The 19,887-nt window shown below is 42.1% G+C and overlaps 1 protein-coding gene across 1 annotated transcript in view; it reads right to left on the reverse strand.

The window, feature by feature from the left end:
* JPH1 (junctophilin 1) overlaps positions 1–19,887 on the reverse strand; it is an 81,496-nt gene that overhangs the window by 9,373 nt on the left and 52,236 nt on the right. The window contains exons 3-4 of the mRNA XM_003800044.2: positions 12,272–12,390; positions 462–1,108 (exon numbers count right to left, since the gene is read on the reverse strand). Coding sequence (XP_003800092.1) covers positions 462–1,108; positions 12,272–12,390 — 766 coding nt within the window. The remainder of the gene's footprint in view (positions 1–461; positions 1,109–12,271; positions 12,391–19,887) is intronic.

The following is a 19,887-nucleotide window of genomic DNA, read 5'->3' on the forward strand; positions in this document are numbered from 1 at the left end:
AAAAAAAAAAAAAAAAAAACCCAGCTAAGTACACTTCTGAGAAGAATTCACAAGAGACTTTTGTGTGTGTAAAGATCCTGAACACTGTGAGGCATGTAGGCTAAGGACTTGGTGATGTCCTCCTCCTAGCTGGAGCTCTGGGAGTGCCCTGAGCAGGGGCCCTGATTCCTTCCTCACAATAACAGTACATTCCCATGAAGTGCAGATAAAGCCTTGCTGCACAATGATACTAAAGCTGGTCCGGTCTTGCCTACCTGAATGAAGTCGAAGATGGGTGGCTGAGTGGACACGGAGGGATTTCTGCCTGGCGAGCTCTTTACAAACCTGATCGGGTTTACTCTCAACAACCCTGTGCCCCACAGCCTTGGTTAGGCTGGCTGTGCTGGAGATGCACAGCTATGGATGCTGCCCCCTGAAAGAGCCAAGGGGGAGGAAGGAAGCACACTCGGTGCAAGACTTACTGAATTGGCTTCTTTTTCCAAAGAAGGGCACGAATTTTTGCTTGCTGGATTCTTTGGTATAGCAAGTTCAGACTTCTTTGCTTTTGGCTCAGCTTTGCTTTCTTTGGCAACTGGTTTTGTCACAGATTTGGAGGGACTCCACTTGTTAGGAGATGGCTTGTGCACCAGTGCTGAGGAAGACTGGCTCGACCCGTCACCGTCCTCCACATCTTCTGCAGGGTGCTGGGGGGCATTAAGCTTCACGTAGTAGCCGTGATACTGAGAATGCAGCTCCCCATTACTGGGGTTGGGGACATAGTGGCGGCCAGAGTACTTGGACTGGGGTACGGCTGCTCCTGCCTCCTTCGAGGGAGCCTTTGACATCAAGGGCTTATTGACAACGGCCATCACCTGCTCATCAGCCACACTCCTTTTGTCTTGGTTGAGTCTTGCCCCTGAACTGGGGTTTTGCTTCTTCATGGGCTTTGGGGAAGGCGGGGGAGAGTGACTCTGTTTGGGACTTGTCTCAGGAGATCTTGGGGGTGTCGTGCCTTTGCGATAAAAATGAGGAGATTCCTTTGGTGTAGGTGGCTTTTCTGGGACCTTTTCTTCTGGATTTTCTTTAGCATCTACACCTTCCTGAAGTCTCTGTTTGATATAATCGGGGCCTGTCAAAACACAGAAAGAGAAAAAGGAAAGGGGATAGAAAATAAGACAGAAAGGCTTGTACACTTTTTTTTTTTTAATCAAATCAGATTGACCTTTTCTCCTTTTTTCAATATATTTAATAAGGCTTTGATTAAGCTCAAGCATATTTCTTTCTACAAGAGAAAAGATTACCGAAAAGCTGCTCTTAAGATAATACAGTATTTACCATTATTTTGGTCATCATAAAAATTAAACAGTTCTGGCTTCCCAAACAATTGTACTGGTCCTGCCTACCTGCAGAATATGAAGGTGAAATTCATGTTGATGGAACACTGGTCACAAGATCATAATTCATCTGCTTATTTATTTTGTGTAACTGGGACACAAATGATAGGTTAATACAAAGAACTAAGCTATGAGTTTTTTTAAAATTTAATAAAGTACACTGTAAGAAAGAGGAGAACCTGCAGATAACATATTTTTAATGATCTGTCATCAAAGGGTCATTAAAACTTCCTAGTTAGGAACACCGTCTGTGGTGTGGGATACGCTAAGTGAAATCACGTCCACTTAGTCCATTCATAGCTGTGAGGAACTCTGGTCCATTCTGCAGGCATCAGAGCCAAGACAAGTCTCAGAACATTTAAAAAGGTTTTTTCTATACTTCAGGACTATTTATAATAATATTATTTTAAATAAATGGGTAAAATTTCCATTAAAAAAGTGTCCCTCTTGTATTGTTGTTTTATGGAGAGAGAGATGTAGAGAAGCAGACTGTGCACCATCAGATGGGTTAAGTCCTAAGATCTTAATGGGACCAGTGATCTAGAAAAGGGCATCCTGGTGCTCTGGGACAGCTCTGCACAGTGGTGCTCTCCTTCCTGTCCTTCAGTCTCCCCGTAATCAAGTCATGGCCATACCTTGGCTACCGCTCCACCCATCATCCACTTTTCAACTCATAAGTTGAAGTCAAGGTCACACATAGTACAGGTAGCCCTCTTCCAGAAGCTGACAGTGTTTCTCACATATACAAGGAAGAAGCTTCCCCACCAACTTGCTTTATAGAGAGCGAGGCAGCTCTCACCAACTCACAGCACTGCACCTGTTCCTCTTCCTTCCTATCTCCCACCCTGACCCTTCACTTCAGACCAACTGATCAGATTTCCAAAGGGGCAAAGAACAATTATCCTTAATTGCTAGAACTACTTAAAGCATACTTATACTTTCATTTGCTCTTCCCATGGTTTTCTGAGTAATAAGCCATTGTAATCAGACTGCTATCTATTACACAAGGTATTTCCCAAACGTTAAAGCCTCACCAAAATGTTAGGCATTTATGTATTACTTATCCACATTTCTGACATGGAAACAGTTGTAGCAGCTGAAAACCCAAAAGTCATACAGCTCTTGTGTCACTTTCAGATAAAATTAACACATAGTTCAGCAGAACCTCTAAGTTTGACCACCCAAGGGACTGTAACAAACTGGTAAACACATGGAGGTGGGTCAACGTAAGGACCTAGGCTAACTGTACTGATATGTACATGCACATGTGGTGCATGTCCAGCCTATGAAAATTAGGTCAACTTAAGGAGGTGGTCAATGTAGGGTGCTGGTCAACTATGGAGGTTCTCCTGTGTTGTATTAAAGCCAGAGATGAGAATTCCTGAGGACCTACTGTTGCAGGTTGTACTCAGTGCCCCCAACGTAATAGTATTATCACAATTTCATCCTTTAGATTCTACTCCTCAGGATCTAAGTTTCTCAAATCTGTCAAGATTGTAGGTCAACAACTGAGATTTCCTTTCTAAACTTGCAAAGAGCTTACCCTGGTTCTTAAATTGGCAATTTTCTTTTAAATCCTCCATCAAAAATGATAGTTTGAATTCTCAGACCAGTGAAAGATATCTCACGTTCACTCAATAAAGGCGCCACTGCAATCATTTCAAAGATGTTGTCTTTCTGTTTCTGAATTCTTGGTGCTGTGTGTCAAGACCAGTGTGTTTGAACCTTTTTTTAATCTTACAGCACACTTAAATTATGTTGATGAAAAAAAGAAAAAGAATACTTCCTGTGCTTTGAACTTCTTTTGAAAGTAATTTAATTAATGATCTTTAAAAAGTTCGTGGCACACCTAAGATCCTCTCACGGCAAACCGACTGAAAACCACTGGTCTAGACACAGCACTGACATGGAAAAGTTATACCCCTCCATCAGCCAACTTGCTCCTACTTTTAAGAACCCAAGGTCATTAATATTGGTCTTTCACAAAAAGTCCCTTTGTGAATCTATTGCAGATTTTTATTAAACCCCTTCTCTTCTGTGATAAAGTATTTTCTCTTTAAAAGCCATGCAGTGCTGCTTATATACTTTTCCCTCATCCTACCACCCCCCTCAATTTCATCAGAGTTGCTTTTATTTGTGCTTCATTGTTACTCAATTTCATAGCGTTACTGAACGACCCATCTGGGTCTGGGAGTGAATATCCTACGCAAAGATAATTAAAAGTCAAGGGTCTTAGAGCCAATGAAGTTTTAATTGAAGCCCCATAATACTGGACCAATTATACAAATTACAAGGTACTTTTACTGTCTTCAATTTAAGAGATAAATGCAAAAGTTATTTTTGCAAAAAACATTTTTTGGCCAAAATCTTAAGGTTAAGGCACACTATAAGCTACTTAGGCTGTGAACAGCGGTTCATGCCATGTAATCGCAGCACTTTGAGAAGCTGAAGCAAGAGGAATACTTGAGGCCAGGAATTCAAGACCAGCCTGGGCAACATAGTGAGATCCATTCTCTGCAAAAAACTTTTAAAAAAATCCCCTAGGCAGGGTTATACAAACCTGCGGTCCTTCCTAGCTGTTTGGGAGACTGAGGCAGAAGGATCACTTGGGCAATTGAGAAATAAAGCCCAAGTATTTCATTTTGAAGATCTGCAACTATGATAGTTCAGTTTACAAGTTGAGGATTTAAATTTTTTTTTTTTTGCTGTTTTTTCTTTTTTTTTTATTAAATCATAGCAGTGTACATTAATACTATAATGGGGTACAGTGTACTGTTTCTGTATACAATGTGAAATATTTTCATCCAACTGGTTAAATTTTTGTGATGTTCTCATCACAAAAAAATTGTCAAATTTATGAGGTGATAGGTTAATCAGCTTGATTTAATCACCCCACATTGTATAAAAATCATAACATCACTTTGAACACCATGAATGTATGTAACAATAACGTCAATATATAATTTTTAAAAATTTAGAATTTACCCTAGTGACCTTTGGTCCCTCGTGTATTTATTGCAGAAACCAGATTAGAAGTAGAAATGGGAGCTGCTTTGATAAATCTCCACAAAGCTGATAATTGCCAACAAATGATGTGACTGATAAAACGTTAACAGCTACAAAAGGTCACTTATTTGGGGGTAAACTCAGGCAATTAAAAAATGGTATGTCCAATAACAATTAATAATTTAGGACTGGGCACAGTGGCTCACGTCTGTAATCCTAGTAGTCTGGCTGGCCAAGGCAGGCGGATTGCCTGAGTTCAGAAGTTTGAGAGCAGCCTGAGCTAGAGCAAGCCCTGGCTCTACTAGAAAGAGAAAAAAGAACAGCTGGGTGTTTTGGTGGACGTCTGTAATCTCAGCTACTTGGGAGGCTAAAGCAAGAGGATTGCTTGAGACCAAGAGTTTGAGGTTGCAAAAGACACCATAGCACTCTACTGAGGGTAACAAAGTGAGTCTCTGTTTCAAGAAAAGTAATAACCATGATAATAATTTTTAAAAGTCACCATCTAAAAGGATACACTTTAGTTATTGAGGAAAAGAACCCAAACTAGTAATAGTAGAATAAAAAATAATATTTTCAGATGCTTTCTGATAATAGTGCCTAGAACTCTGGCTGGCTCTTAATTTATACCGTCATTAAGTAGAGAATGTTTTGACCATTGGAATAATTTGTATAAATAAATTTATAAAGCTAAATTTTAGATTCCACTGAATATAAATACCAGTCTAATCACTTCTCTAGCCTTTAGAAATCCGATGTGCCACCTCTTTGGACACAGCTGTCTTGTTCTAAGGGTATCAGGAAAGGAATGTCTCACGTGATTACACATGCCCACTCTTCCAAGATGAGTTTTTCAGGTATTCTTACTCAGATTGATCTACAGGGCTTTCTGATGATACTCAAAATCTGCTGCGCTCCAAGAATTTACCAGAATGGTAGAAGTACAATTTAGCACCAACTAAATCTAAATCAACTTTTATTTATTTTTTTGGGGGGGGGGGAAGAAAAGAGACATTAATTTTTTTAGCAAGTAAGAATGGAGCAGTCCTGTCTTTGAGTACCAATTTTCCTAACATAAGCATAAATACAGAGTTTTTAAAGGGGGGGGGTTCTCACCCTTTTAAATCACCTTTTAGATTTAAAAAATCCTACCTTAATTATACATTCAAACAATGATGGGGTAAGGGCATAAATGCACTCCGAAGCAGTGGCTCCTACAGTTACTACCCATCAGATGATCTGAGGTGTTATGCTCAGAGATTTTGATTTAATAAGTATGAACTGAAGCCTAGAAATATCAGTGCTTAACAGATGATCCAGGTCTGTGGTCCCCAACACTGAGGCTGTGGACTGGTATCAGTCCATGGCCTGTTAGGAACTGGGTTGCACGGCAGGCAGTGAGTGGGGAGGAAGTGAACCTTCATCTGTATTTACAGCCACTCCTATCACTCTTATCACCACCTGACCTTCACCTCCTGTTAGATCAGTGCAGCATCACCTCACAGGCGTGAGAACCTACTGTAAACTGCACACATGAGGGATCCAGGTTGCGTCTCCTTCCCAGAATCCAATGCCTAATGATCTGAGGTGGAGATGTAATGTGCTTGAATCGTTCCCAAACCTCGTCTTCCTCCTGGATTCGAGGAAAGACTGTCTTCCATGAAACCGGTCCCTGGTGCCAAAAAGGTTGGGGACCACAACTCCAGGTGATTCTAACGTGCCCAGTTACAGGCATTTGAAAGAGTGGACATAATGCCACCCTCACATGACCACATCCAGTTGGAAGTGGTTCCCACCAAGTACAGTCATATGAGGACCAGCCAAGGAAATGAGGGTATACAGTTAGATTTTCCAGGGTAAGATTAAATGCTTTTTAAACAAGGCATTTAACATAATGCAGAAGACAGAAGTTTTTCCTGGACTGTTTTCCCTTGGAAGGCACATGTTGTGCTTGCTGCGTGTTCTGTGTAGGAGCGTGTGTCAGCAGTGCAAAGCCAGCAACACACAGTTGACGAGATGCAGCAGTTCATTAAAAAGACAGGTCAGAATGTTGCCAGCGAGGGAAATTATGACAAGTGTTGATAGTTGTTGCAGTCAGCATTTTCATCCATTTTATAGACAGTACCTATGAATCCTAAAGGACTTCCCCATCCCCCTTAGAGATTTACATTGAAAAAAAGCCAGTTACAAGTCACCGGCTCACCAATAAGCCACACAGTACAAAACAACATTCAACCTGAAAGGTTACTTGTTACAGTTGGCATCAAGGTTCTGAACAGATATGGCAGATGGTAGCTGCAGGGTCTAGCTAGTTCCTCAGAGGTGAGCCTCAGTGGGATGGCAACAGGAACACCATGAAAATTCCCTAAAACAAATGTCTATGAGGGCAGTGCCAACATCAAATGCTTTGTACGAACAGCAGCAGTCATTTAACAGAAATGAGACATGTTCCGTGGAGACTGTCAATCGCTGAAAAAGGACCAGATTGAAAGACTCTACAAAGATTACGTAACTGGTGGCAGGATCACTTTTGAGTTCTACATGGAGAGAATGCAACGTCCCCCCAGAGCGATACAGCCCTGTCTGCAACAGTACCCCAAGTGCTGCGAGCACAGCCGCAGGACCCTGGCCTGCCAGCCTGCGGTGGCCATTCTAGTACCTGCCCATGGCTGGCACTCACATTTGTGAAACTGAATATACTGGAAGAAATAAGTGGTCTGAGTAACCAGCAAACTCATGAATTATTAATTTCATGGCAACTAGTGGATTACTCATTTTCCTTTTTTAATCAAAATTTTTTTTCAGAATTTTGAGTTTAGAAGGTGAGTGTAGAAGTCATCTACTCCAGAATGCTTTTCTTTTCTTAACATATTAATAAGAGCTACAGACAATTATGTAATGAAGATACACTTTGATTTCTAAAGACTTCCACTTCATACTGGAAATGCGAGCTTAGTTAACATGGGTCCGTAATAACCTAAAGACTTCCCTCTCACCCTAAATAATTAGTGCACTGTGTGTGTGAGCACTCTCATGCTTAAACACAGAAGACAAAACTTGTTGGAGGTGCTGCCCAGGGAGGCAGGCTGGCTATCTCCCACGAGGGCTCTGTGTACTAAATTCACCATATTCCAGGGCAGCGTTGCCATTTTTTTTAACCCACGCTCAGCCCCTGCCCCCACTGATAAATACATATAAAAATTTTACAAGCTACTCATTATCATTTGAAATAAAAAACAAAGTTAAGTATGTCAATAAGAAAATTGTGAAAGAGTGGGACAAAGAGTCACACATATAGTCTCCTGACCATTGTGCCGTGGGGCCCCAATCCCTGCTATGTCCTTGGTAGTCATAGGTCAGCTGGCTTCGGAGCCTGATGTTTTGAAGCAGGGTGTCCCTCGGGGCAGACTCACATTACCAAAGCTCACAAGACTGATGTATAATACCAGAATTTCACTAGTTCACAGTGAGCAATGTAAATGTCACATAGGTCCAGGGACCCACACTGATACTACCAGTACATGCTCTCTGTGTTGGCAGTCCTCCACGGAAAGCTCAACCAAAATTAGAAAGTTACTGGTGAACGTGGAATCAGGACAAGCAGCATGAGATGAATCCAATATCTAATGGCATCAGGCTGGGCCAGCCTGATTCATCCATTTCCTGAGTCAGGATGATCTTGCCAATAAAGCCACACACCACTGGCTACAGTGCCTGTATCCTCCCCTCATGATAAAAACGTCCCGGCTAAGGAGACAGCAATACTCCAAGGTTTTGGCTCTGGCTTCTCCTGGACAGTGTTGGGATGGACACTGCCAATTTTGCCTTTGTGACTCTTTTTTTCTATATGGTAGAATCTCCACAGTTGACCAGCTCTCTACATTGGACCACCTCTTGAAGTTGACCTACTTTTCTTAGACCAGACACGTACGGCATGTATCCATCAGTACAGTAGGCTGGGTTCCTTATGTTGACCACCTCCGTATGTTGACCAGTTTGTTACAGTGCCTCGGGTGGTCACCTTACAGAGGTTCTACTGTATTTCCTTGGGTAACCAATCTTTTCTGTAGATTTTTTCATAGGCTGATCAAGTTAGAAGGAACTCTTGCAGTTCTTAAAGCCATGCTAACAAGTAACGGAGACTCATTTTCAGGGCGATCTTGTAAGTTCTTGCGGGGGTTGACCCACTGTGTCATTCTCATGAACAGTAATTTAGGTGTCTGTGTAGGTACACAATTATCTATCCACACGTTTGCAAACTTCCGTTTGTATGCCTGTATTACTAGAGCTTAATCCTTTGAGTGACGAAGCTATCCCACATGGCTGTATTTTTTCCTTTGTTTTTTAACTGAACTGTAGAATGACACAGTTTCAAACTAAAGGCATAAAATTTAATGAAGATGGTAAATATCTGAAAACACTGCCAGCTCCTGAAAAGAGGTAATTTGCCATGAAAAGTATTCAAACTGTAAGCTATGACAGGCATCCTTTATCTCAGGGTTAACAGCCTCTATGCATGACACACGGATTCCAAACAATGCAAACTTTTATATCTGAGATATGTAAATTACGTGAGAAGCCTGATTTAGAAGAAGTACTTGAAAGCCCTTTTAGAAAATGTCTATCCGATTTGATCACCCTGTAACTCAGAGTGGAAAGCATGAGTTACGTCCCCTGAGAAGATCAATAATACTCAGCAGAGAACAAGCTTTCTATACAGTTGCTGAAGGAAGTTTTGGCTGTGGGTCAAAGGGGATTGCAGCTCCCCCTTAGCTCTGGTCTCAAACAGACCCACTGTCATCTCAGGCTACTGTGATGTATTCATTCCCGATGGCCAACTTGCTTACTGAAGCTGTGTCCACTTAGAAAGGGTGGAATTACACTTTCCCACAATACTTTTTTCCCCCTCAAATGCTTTTACACCGTAGAAGGCTTTTAAACCATTCAGTCTGGGAAACTGAGATGGCCTTTTGTATCATTTACCTCCTGGTAACACCTAATGGAAATCTAGAGGGACCCCATTCCCCAAAAGAATTAACAGAATCCAGAAATTACTATCTGCAGACAATAGTATGTTTGTTCACTTTCAGAGGAGTTCAAGCCCACGGTCTCCTGACTGTTCAGCGTCTTCTCAATGGTAGCACTGCCAGGGAGCCCAGAACAGTCCCTTTTGGGTAGAACTCTATCCCCAGTGCCCGGGGCCTCAAAAGCCAATTTGCCAATGCCTTGAGGTACTGGGGAAGTGTGAATTTATTTTATTCTTATCAGAGATCACTGCAAAGAATGGAAAGGTTCCCTTTCCTAATAAAATATAATAATAAATTAACTATTTTAAATTGCACACAAACTTTGTGGACACCCTGTATATAATACGTACATAGTAAATGCTTAAACCCCCCCCCCCCAAAGGCTTAAACAGGATGCGTGTGAAAGAAAATATTCATTATCAGTGGTTGCCTTCCTTGGACTTCAACTCTTAGGGAAGTCTCTGTGAGGGACAATAATATCTGTCATTCAGCAACCAGACTGGGTCCCTCCCCAGCCTTTCTCTTATAACAACTGAGTCTTCTTCTTTTTATTTATTTATTCTTTTTTTTTTTTTGTAGAGACAGAGTCTCATTCTATGACCCTCAGTAGAGTGCCTTGGCGTCACACAGCTCACAGCAACCTCCAACTCCTGGGCTTAGGCGATTCTCTTGCCTCAGTCTCCCTAGTAGCTGGGACTAGAGGCATCTACCACAATGGCAGGCTATTTTTTTTGTTTGTTTCAGTCCGTATATGGGGCCTGTGCCCTACCCACTGAGCCACAGGTGCCACCCACCACTAAGTCTTCTTTTGTTTTTATGGCTCAGGCTGGGTTTGAGCTCGCCACCTCAGGCCTATGGGGCCAGCGCCCTACCCTTTTGAGCCACAGGTGCCGCCCAACTGAGTCTTCTTAATCTGGCCTTTTACTGTCTCCTTTCTTTGCAGGATACAACTTCCTCAAATCTTCAGATGGTTTCGTTCTCATATCTCTATCCTTCAGGTTAGCTGAGTTTCTAGCTTTTCTTAGCATCCTGTTATTCTTCTCACTTTGACTTACCTTGTTCTTTAGGAATCAATGATGCCCTGTGGGCTCCAATACCATGTCCCCTTCCCAGGGACCAAACATGTACTGAATACCTATATTGTGCAGGGTGCTGGTTATACAGTTTGATTGATTAAAAACCAACTTCAAAAAATTCTTTATTAAGAAAATACTTTATCAAGAAATTGAGAATAATTTAATTTGGTCTCTTTACCTACAAATCTGTTTGTCCCTCAAACAACCACTAGAAAGATATTTCCAAAGTGGTAGAGAACATACATAATAAAAGGGTGACCCTTTTGAAATTTGAGACAAAACACCAGTATATTATATATATATATATATAATATATATATAGTAAGTTACAGGAAGAGTTGAAAACAATCTACTAAGAAACTATTAGGAAGTAAATGAAATATTTAAACCTACTGCAAGTATTTATGGCTTGCTATTTTATGACAACCCTACGAGGCAGATGGTCAAGATCGATTCTTTTTGAGGTTGTTACCTTCATTTATTCCATTATGACATGCCTTTTCCTCTTAATCTGTGGAGACTCACCTTTCAGCGGTACACTGCTTTCTCTCCTAACCACGCTCCTTTGAGTGTTAGTTCAAGTAAATTAAAAAAAGAGTTGTGTTCGTAAGTTTATGCCTATATTTCTAGGCTCTTCTCTTACTGTTTATTACAGATACCTCTGAATTTGGGGGGGGTCTTTGTTATAGAAAGTGTAATGGAATTTTACAGAATTACAGAATTTTTTAGACTTAACCACTTCTTTCAGATTCTTGTCTTACTGCTAACAGCTCAAAGCTGTCATGTGCAGCTGAAGGTTGAGGGGGGAGGAAAGAGGATGCCTTGGGGAATAACTCAAATGTCCGGTGCTGACACTCAGACTCTGGGTGATGGTTTTTAGGGCAAGTTGAACATCCCTCCTCCAAAATCCAAAATGTGCCAAAAATCTAGAAGTTTTTGAACACAGACACAAATGGAAAATTTCATACCTGACATAGTGTAACAGGGCACAGTGAAAATGTGGTCAAAGGTTTTTTTTTTTGAGACAGAGCCTCAAGCTGTCCCCCCTGGGTAGAGTGCTGTGGCATCACAGCTCACAGCAACCTCCAACTCCTGGGCTCAAGCAAGTTTCCTGCTTCAGCCTCCCAAGTAGCTGGGACCACAGGCGCCAGCCACAACGCCTGGCTATTTTTTGGTTGCAGCTGTTATTGTTGTTTGGCGTGCCCAGGCTGGATTCGAACTCGCCACCTTAGGTGTATGTGGCTGGCACCTTAGCCACTTGAGCCATAGGCACCGAGCCCAAAAGGTTTTTTCATGCACAAAATTATTAAAAACATTGGATGAAGTAAGCTTCAGGTCAGATGTATAAAGTGTATATGAGACATACACAAATCTCATGTTTAGACTTGGGTGCCCTCCCTGGTATCACATGCACCTGTAAACACAGCAGAACCTCTGTGAGTTGCCCACCAAGGGACTGTAACAAACTGTCACACAGAGGTGGTCAACGTAAGGAACTAGGTCTACTATACTGATATGTACATGTGGCACTTGTCCAATCTACGAAAATCGGTCAACTTAAGGAGATGGTCAGCAGTGGAGACTCCACTGTAATATCTAAAAAAATCTGTAATCTGAGATACTTCTAGTTCCAAGCATCTCTGGAGGAAATACTCAACCTGTACACATTCTCCCACTTGTTTCTGTAGGATTGCTGGGGCTCAAAAGGTGTTTAAAAACTTTCACGTTGAAAGGAAGAAGGAAACCCAAGCCAGTGCCCCCCTCCCCACCCCCCAAAGGAGGATTACTTTACCTGGTTGGTAGAAATCAGGCGACAGCTCCCGGGCCACGGCTCTCGCAATGTCACACTCCTGGCGAGCGGCCAGAGCGGCCTGGTCTGCGGCGTCCGCTTTTGCTCTGGCGTGCGCAGTCCTACGTGGGGCACAAAAGGGCGAGTCAGCAACGGTAGCATCTTGTTAATTGCACACGGACAAGCAAATTGTCATGTGGGAGAAGAAATGTTAATTATGATTGTGGCCTGCCATCTGCAATAGCAGGTTTCAGAGCCATAGTACTGTCAGATTGCAGTGAAAATCCCATAGATAAATCTTCCTGTACATTGCCTCAGTTCTTCTCCCACGGAAATGAAAACTATAAGCAAGGTCTCTGTAGCTTGATGCTAAGTCTGGTTTTCAAAACTTACTGGATCAAATCTGCTGTTGATTTGGGGGGTATTTTCCCCCAAACTAGGCAGAGCAGAATTAGAGCACAGGAACTAACACAGTGTTCTTAAGTTTATGACTAGGGGACAATCAATGTAAGAATTTGGTTAACACAGATCTGCTCAGTGATGCAGGTACAGGGGTTCTTTGAAGGAAAAAAAATTAGCAAAACGTTATTGGTAGTGTTTCTTATTTCCCTGGTGTAAACATTCCCACCATGGCTAACTTTGGACTATCAGTATGTCGTCACTGGATGTATAGTTGGGCAGAAATGTGCATACCCGGCTCTCCCCAGCCGGTGAAGCAGACCTGGGTCTGCTCTGAGAATGTGCTTAGCAGGGTTACACCACACAGTCCTTTAGTTGGTTTTGAGTCTGCTTCTTGTAGGAACCAGAAAAGGAGAGAACAGGGCAGAGCTAGCAAGGACAAAATGGATCTTTCAATCTTCCATCTCTCGCTGGCCCAAACTCACTCATGGAAACCTCTTTTCTATTTTTCTAGAGAACTAGGGCTATGGAGAAGGGGGTGGGGTAAAGAACAGGGCTTGTTACGGCCAGACGGGAATGAACAGCTACCAGCCTGAGAACAGAGAACTCCGGGTCATCTACTTCCAAAGGGGGAAGACTCTGTCCACTTAGTCTTCAGATGATGATGGGCACCTACTTCTTAGTAAACTTTCTATTATATTAGCACTAGGCAGGGCTTTAGGTAACCAGGAGTGAAAGCTTACTGAAAATGAAAAAGAGGTGCTTAGTATATTTCAGAGAAGGCAGGAGAGAAAAAAAGTTGGGAAAGGGCACCACGCTTTTCCTGCCCTTCCGGGAGGACACAGAGGCACTGGAGGAGGCTGGTGGGCACAACTCCCTGGCCTGGACTGTAGGGAATGCTGCGGGGGGGGGGGGGGGGTCTAGCAAGTACTTCTGTGGCTGCCCGGCACTTGGGGCTTCTCTGCGGCGGGGGGGGGGGGGAGGGGGGAGGTCTGACCTGAGACCAGGGGCCAAATGGCAGGAGGCCCCTTCTCAGTACTTTCTCCAACCACCTCCTCTCATCCCGTGCTGAGGGCCCCTTCCACTCCTACTTAGGACCGAGCTGAGCCTGGAGGCTTGATACATGTAAACATTGGGAAGATCGGAATTTTTTATTTTTGGTCATCCGCTATAATCCCCCAAGCGTAGAACGCGACCTGGCACATAGTATTTATCGAGAGGCCACTTTGTGAATAAAGGAATGAATGATGCGTGCTTAGGAACAGCTGGGTAGTTACTTAGAAATAAATGAAACTAAAGTACAGAGACAGTGAAAAGATGAGTTGCCAGGGGTTCAGGGTGCAATTGGGAAAGAGGTGAATGGGTGCAACAGAGGCACATTCGGGCGGTGTGTGTGTGTGTGTGAGAAATGTTCTGTATGGTACTGCTGCGGAGATCCAGGACATCATACTTTTGTCCAAACTGATAGAATATATGACACGGAATGAACCGACATGAACTATAGGCTTGAATACTAACATCTTAGCATGGGTGCGCTGATTGTCCCGGATGCACCCACAAGTACAAGATGTCAATAACGTGTGCGTCTGTGAGGTGGGGAGAGGAGGGGCGTGGGAACTCTGTACTTCCATAAAACGTCTCTAAAAAAATAAAGTCAATGAAATAAGAATGAGTGGGTCAACTTCCAGTCGTCAAAGCTGTTATTTCTAAATCACAGAGGACCTTTTAGTTTACCTTTGTGCACAGAGTGTCATGAAATAACAGAGCGGAAAGAAAATCAAGAGGGTAAGAACACATTCCCAAGTAAGAGGCTGCAGGGCCAACACCAGCACGGGCACCAGCACCGACCTGTGACAGGTGATGCTTTAGTCCCGAGTTGTGCCTGACAATTACAGAGGCCTCTGTTACTGTTCTTTTACTTTCTCAGAACATCAACTTTTTTTTTTCTCAAAATGATTTTCCATTTTGTCTGCTGTTGTCAGCGAGAGCCTAATTATGTCTAGATATCACAGTTAATGAAGCCGTGCGGTTATAGCTATGCTGCCTTATAACATACTGTGCTAGACCTTCAATGATAAATTTACAAAACTCTGGTAAAAACAACATATCTTAATACAATGGCAACGCACCACCGTATAGTCAAAGAAAATGGTAGTATCACCACCACTTTTTACAACATGCTAAACTGGAGAACCGGGGAATACAGGTTAACCTCCTGCAAATACATTTTTGAAGCAGAGTTATCAGTAAAGCCTCTCCTGCAACTTCAGCACTTAACCGTTTGTTTTTTCACTTGATCTTTCCTGTGAGACTGAACGGGGAGGGAGGACCTTTCTATGTAGCCCAGCTCCTTGGGTTAGTGCTATTGCACAGCTGGCGAGGTGTGTCAAAACTAAATTTAAACCTGAATCCACAGATCTGCTCCAAAGCTTTTGGTAGCTCTGAACTGAAAACAAGTGGGAGAGAACAGGCACCCATTGTGAGTTTGGTGTTAACACCAGCTGATGTGGCCAGCACCACTGGCATGTCTAGATTTCCCCCCAGAAAGAATCTGGTCTTGCCTCTGGCTCACGTGAGTGAATTCATGTGATCAAATCCCAGGCTCAGTTCCAGAGCAACACACGACTCCTTTAATCAGCCGACTGGTAAGACACGCTGTTGTTCCTGGGTTGGGGGTGGGAGGGGGTTCAGGCTGGACAGTCTGGGCAGATCAGCTAAAGCCACTCAGAGCGGAGGCCCGGCCGCTGCAGCTGGCCACATGGAAAATGTGCACACCCCAAAGGGACATATGTGCCCAAGAAGCAGTTCATTTATTCCCAAGACTGCTGACATTTCCAAGTCTTTAGACCCTCAAGATTCTCCAAATGCCATTATCACATAAGCTTTCTCCCATCATATGCAGGAAAAGTAACTGAAAATCAAGTTATGTTAAGCATCAGCTGTTGACTTTCTTTTAGGGCTCTATTTTTTGTTGTTGTTGTTGTTACAAAGAAATGAAAGTTTTAACTTGTGGAGAGTTCCAGTGTATGTATGGGTGAAGACATCACAGCAAGGCTAAGCCATGGACACGGATAGCTGGTTAAGCTCGCTGAGCAGCTCAGTGACTCCCTCCTGGACACAAGCTCTGCAAAGGTCAACTGTGACAAGCGGCAACAGTAAATGTGGAATTCTGTACGCCAGGCATTGCCTGTACTTAAGACCTTAATGACAAATTACTTTCCTATTCAGCAATTTCATGAGCATCTGAGTTTTCCTTAATTACTGAAACAGTGTTTTATGAGCTCTCAAGTAACCTTAGAAGAAAATAATCTAGTTTCTTCTATTTATCTTTAACATATAAGGCTTTTACAAAAGGCATATTCAACCACACATTCAACAGGCTCAGCACAAGCTCCTCCTCTAAGGCACACGCAGATCCTGAGTTTCTGTCCCAACTCTGACGTTCGATCTTTTCTATACTATTAGCTGACACAGCTGTTAAAGATTTTAATCTAGAATGGACAGTTGATTTTGCTAACGGTAAAGCACTATTTCTACTTTTTTATACATTCTCTTTCTGATAATAAAGTCCTTCAAAATTATGCTGATTTTGATGTCTTTTAAAATTTGTGACATGCTAGGTCAAAGTTAAGTTTACTGATCTGCCTCTTAAAAGTTGATGGCAGTGATAATCAATTTGGTTCAGGAGCTGTACCTGTGATTTGCTTTGAAATCTAAGAACATTATTGGAAAAACTTAAAAATGAGAGCAGTTAGCACATAAAAAGCCAAATCTTGGTCAATGGCAACACCATTCTTGCAGTTGCTCAAGCCAAAACCCCTTGAGTCACCCTTGACACCTCCTGTTCTCACACGCTGAGTCCACCATCACAAATCCAATTGGCACTACCTGCAAAACATGTGCCCATCCAACAATTTCTTGCTCCTATCATCTTGGCAGGGTTACTACAAAGACAGAATTGACCTCCCTGCTTTAATTTCCCTTCTGGCTCTCTTGAAAATGCCTGATAACCAAAAATTCTCTTCTGAGTTTTAACATCATAGGTGCAATACCAAATATTTGAGCTGTTCGTCTTCCTTTTGGACTGTGACATTATTCATTTATGAAAGACTTAAGATGATAGAAAACCATTTATCTTCTTACAAACAGTTGTAGTCTTTTTAAAGAAGAAATCAGTCTATTAAGCAAGGAATTCTCTCCATAGAGATAAGAATCAGCTGGCTCCACGATGTCAGTTAAAAATCAGAGGCTAGATTTCTAAGAAACAGGTCTTTCAACCGTTAAGACCAACTCGCAAGGCTCAGCACGTGCTCTTGCTGCTGCTGAAGTATACATGGCCCCCAAGACGTCTGTCCTGACTTCTAACCTTCAGTCTTAACATGTCTGTTATCTGTGGCTGATAAAGAGTTTGCTCTAGAGGGAACAATGATTCCCCTAAAGCTCCATCCTCAGGAAACTCTGGAAAGACAACTTCTGTGAACCCAATGTTACCATCTATTACCACTACATTTCTTTTTGCGGTTTTTGGCTGGGGCTGGATTTGAACCTGCCACCTCTGGTATATGGGGCCAGCACCCCACTCCTTTGAGCCACAGGTTCCTCCCATCTATTACTTAAGTGCTGATTTTCTCTATAAATGATTTTCTCCATAAACTTAAAAAAAAAAATACAGGACTTGAATAGTGAACTTTAAGAAGGAATTCTTAGTTAGATTCTGGTTTTAAACAAGTTACATCATCAAGGAATAGTTGACCTTTTCACCAAGCAGGCGCTCAGGTCTTCCTTTTTTCTTTCATTTCTTTCTTTTTTTTTTTTTGAGACAGTGTCTCACTCCGTCACCCTGGGTAGAATACCGTGGCATCAGCCTAGCTCACAGCAACCTCAAACTCTTGGGCTTGAGCAATCCTCTTGACTCAGACTCCCAACTAGCTGGGACTACAGGTGTGTACCACTACACCTGGCTAGTTTCTCTATTTTTAGTAGATATGGGGACTTGCCCTTGCTCAGGCTGGTCTCAAACTCCTGAGCTCAAACAATCCACCCGCCTCAGCCTCTCAGAGTGCTAGGATAACAGGCATGAGCTATCGCGCTTAGTTTCTTTTTTCTAAAAGTGCATGTCAAGTTATTATATTTAGATATAAATTGTAAACTAAGGAGCAAACTATCCCATGGGAGTTTGGAATTTGGTATTTTAATGTCCCAGATTGTTGCAGAAGGATTATGACAAAGGCTTTGAAAGCTTTAATAGTTAGGGACCAGGTGAGGCCAGTCTGAGCCACAACTGATTTGTGTCAATGAGATCAAAAGTTAAATCACATTACATGACATATCACGCAAATAAATGCCTTTGCAAACTCACAGGATACAAGAGGAGCTGAGAGTTGTATGAATAACGTTTAAACAGCTTTTATAAATGCTGCCCATTTCGGAGATCACCGTCCTGTTTATGAACATATAGGTCACTCCTTCCTCTTAAGAGTTTAGTGCCAGGAAAAAACGTGGCCTCTGATGATTATTAAGTGGTGTGCTTCCTTGTACCATATGATGCGAACTACATAATCTATAGTTTCTCTTTTTGCCAATGCTACCTAGAAAACTTGCAGTAAAATTATCCTCAGCTTATGGGCATAGTTTTCTTCTCTAACCATATGGCTTTAACTCCATACTCCCAATATCAGGACTGCTACTGTCTACGTGACTCATCGTAGTACCTTGCAAATATGTTTTGGAAACTGGCAGGATATTTAAACAAACAAAAAATCCAATTTCTGGATTGATAAGCTCTTGTAATGTTCAGTTTTCTGAACTCTAGCCCTTACAGTGTGTTAATACTCAGTGGATATATGTAAAAACACGAGGGTAGCAGAGTCTACTATTTAATCCCCTTTTATTAGACTTTTTTCTACAACCAGAATATTTTTAAGCTTAGAGAATAAGTCCTCATTCAAGTGCTTTATGGACTTTATTCCTAACATTTGATCAAAAACTTAATAAGCGTAAAGGCTATGTTCTCTGCTATGAAAGGCACATTTCTAACCCTTAATTGGAATTTGCCAAATTATTGGTTATTCTACTTTATTTTGAGCTTTACAAAATTTATCTAAGACTTAGCTTCCCATGTTATTTATGCACTGAGAAAAATCTGATGTAAAAATGTTTAAAGGATGTTTTATTTTTGAAATAACTTTTGGAAAAAATTCCTTATAATGAGGATCATTCTAAAATTTAAAAACATTAAAAACATTACCATTAAATAAGATCAAAACTTCTCGGTAAAACATAATCACCTGCCCACCACTGATCAGGAGAAATGTCTGCAAGTCATCTATCTGATAAGGAGTTAGTAACCAGAATATACAAAGAGCTCCTATACTTCAACAACAAAACCACCTGATTAAAAAATGGGCAAAGGACATTTCTGTAAAGAAGATGTACCAATGGCCAATAAGCACATGAAAAGACGATCGGCTTCACTAAGCATAAAGGAAATACAAATCAAAACCTCACATGCATCAGGATGGCTACCATTAATATCCAAAACTAGAGGACAGGAAATGTTAGCAAGGGTTTGGAGAAACTGGCACCCTGTACACTGCGGGTGGGAACATAAGATGGGGCAGCTACTGTGGACAACAGTAGAGTGGTTCCTCAAAAAAAATAAAAATACAATGATCACAAGGCTCGCCAAGTCTACGGTTGGATATATACCCAAAAGAACTGAAAGCAGGGTTTCAAAGTGACATTTATACACCTATGTTTACTGCAGCATTATTTATGATAACCAAAAGGTAGAGGACCCCGAGTGTCAACAGATGAACAAAATGTGGTGTACATTGTATATGTGTTATATAGTTTTCAGCCTTAAAAAGAAAACTGTGACACATACTGCAACAGAGATGAGCCTTGAAGACATCATGCTAAGTAGAATGAGCCAATCACAAAACGACAAAAATTACATGTAAAACCCAGTCAAGGCTCGGCGCCTATGGCTCAAGCAGCTAAGGCGCCAGCCACATACATCTAAGGTGGCGGGTTCGAATCCCCAGCCCAGCCCGCCAAACAACAATGATGTCTGCAACCAAAAAATTGCCAGGCGTTGTGGCGGGCGCCTGTAGTCCCAGCTAGTTGGGAGGCTGAGGCAGGAGACTCGCTTGAGCCCAGGAGTTGGAGGTTGCTGTGAGCGTGATGCCATGGCACTCTGCCCAGGGGGATAGCTTGAG

Source organism: Otolemur garnettii, unplaced genomic scaffold (genome assembly GCF_000181295.1).
Source record: "Otolemur garnettii isolate 467f Iridium unplaced genomic scaffold, OtoGar3 scaffold00163, whole genome shotgun sequence".
Classification (NCBI taxonomy): Eukaryota; Metazoa; Chordata; class Mammalia; order Primates; family Galagidae; genus Otolemur; species Otolemur garnettii.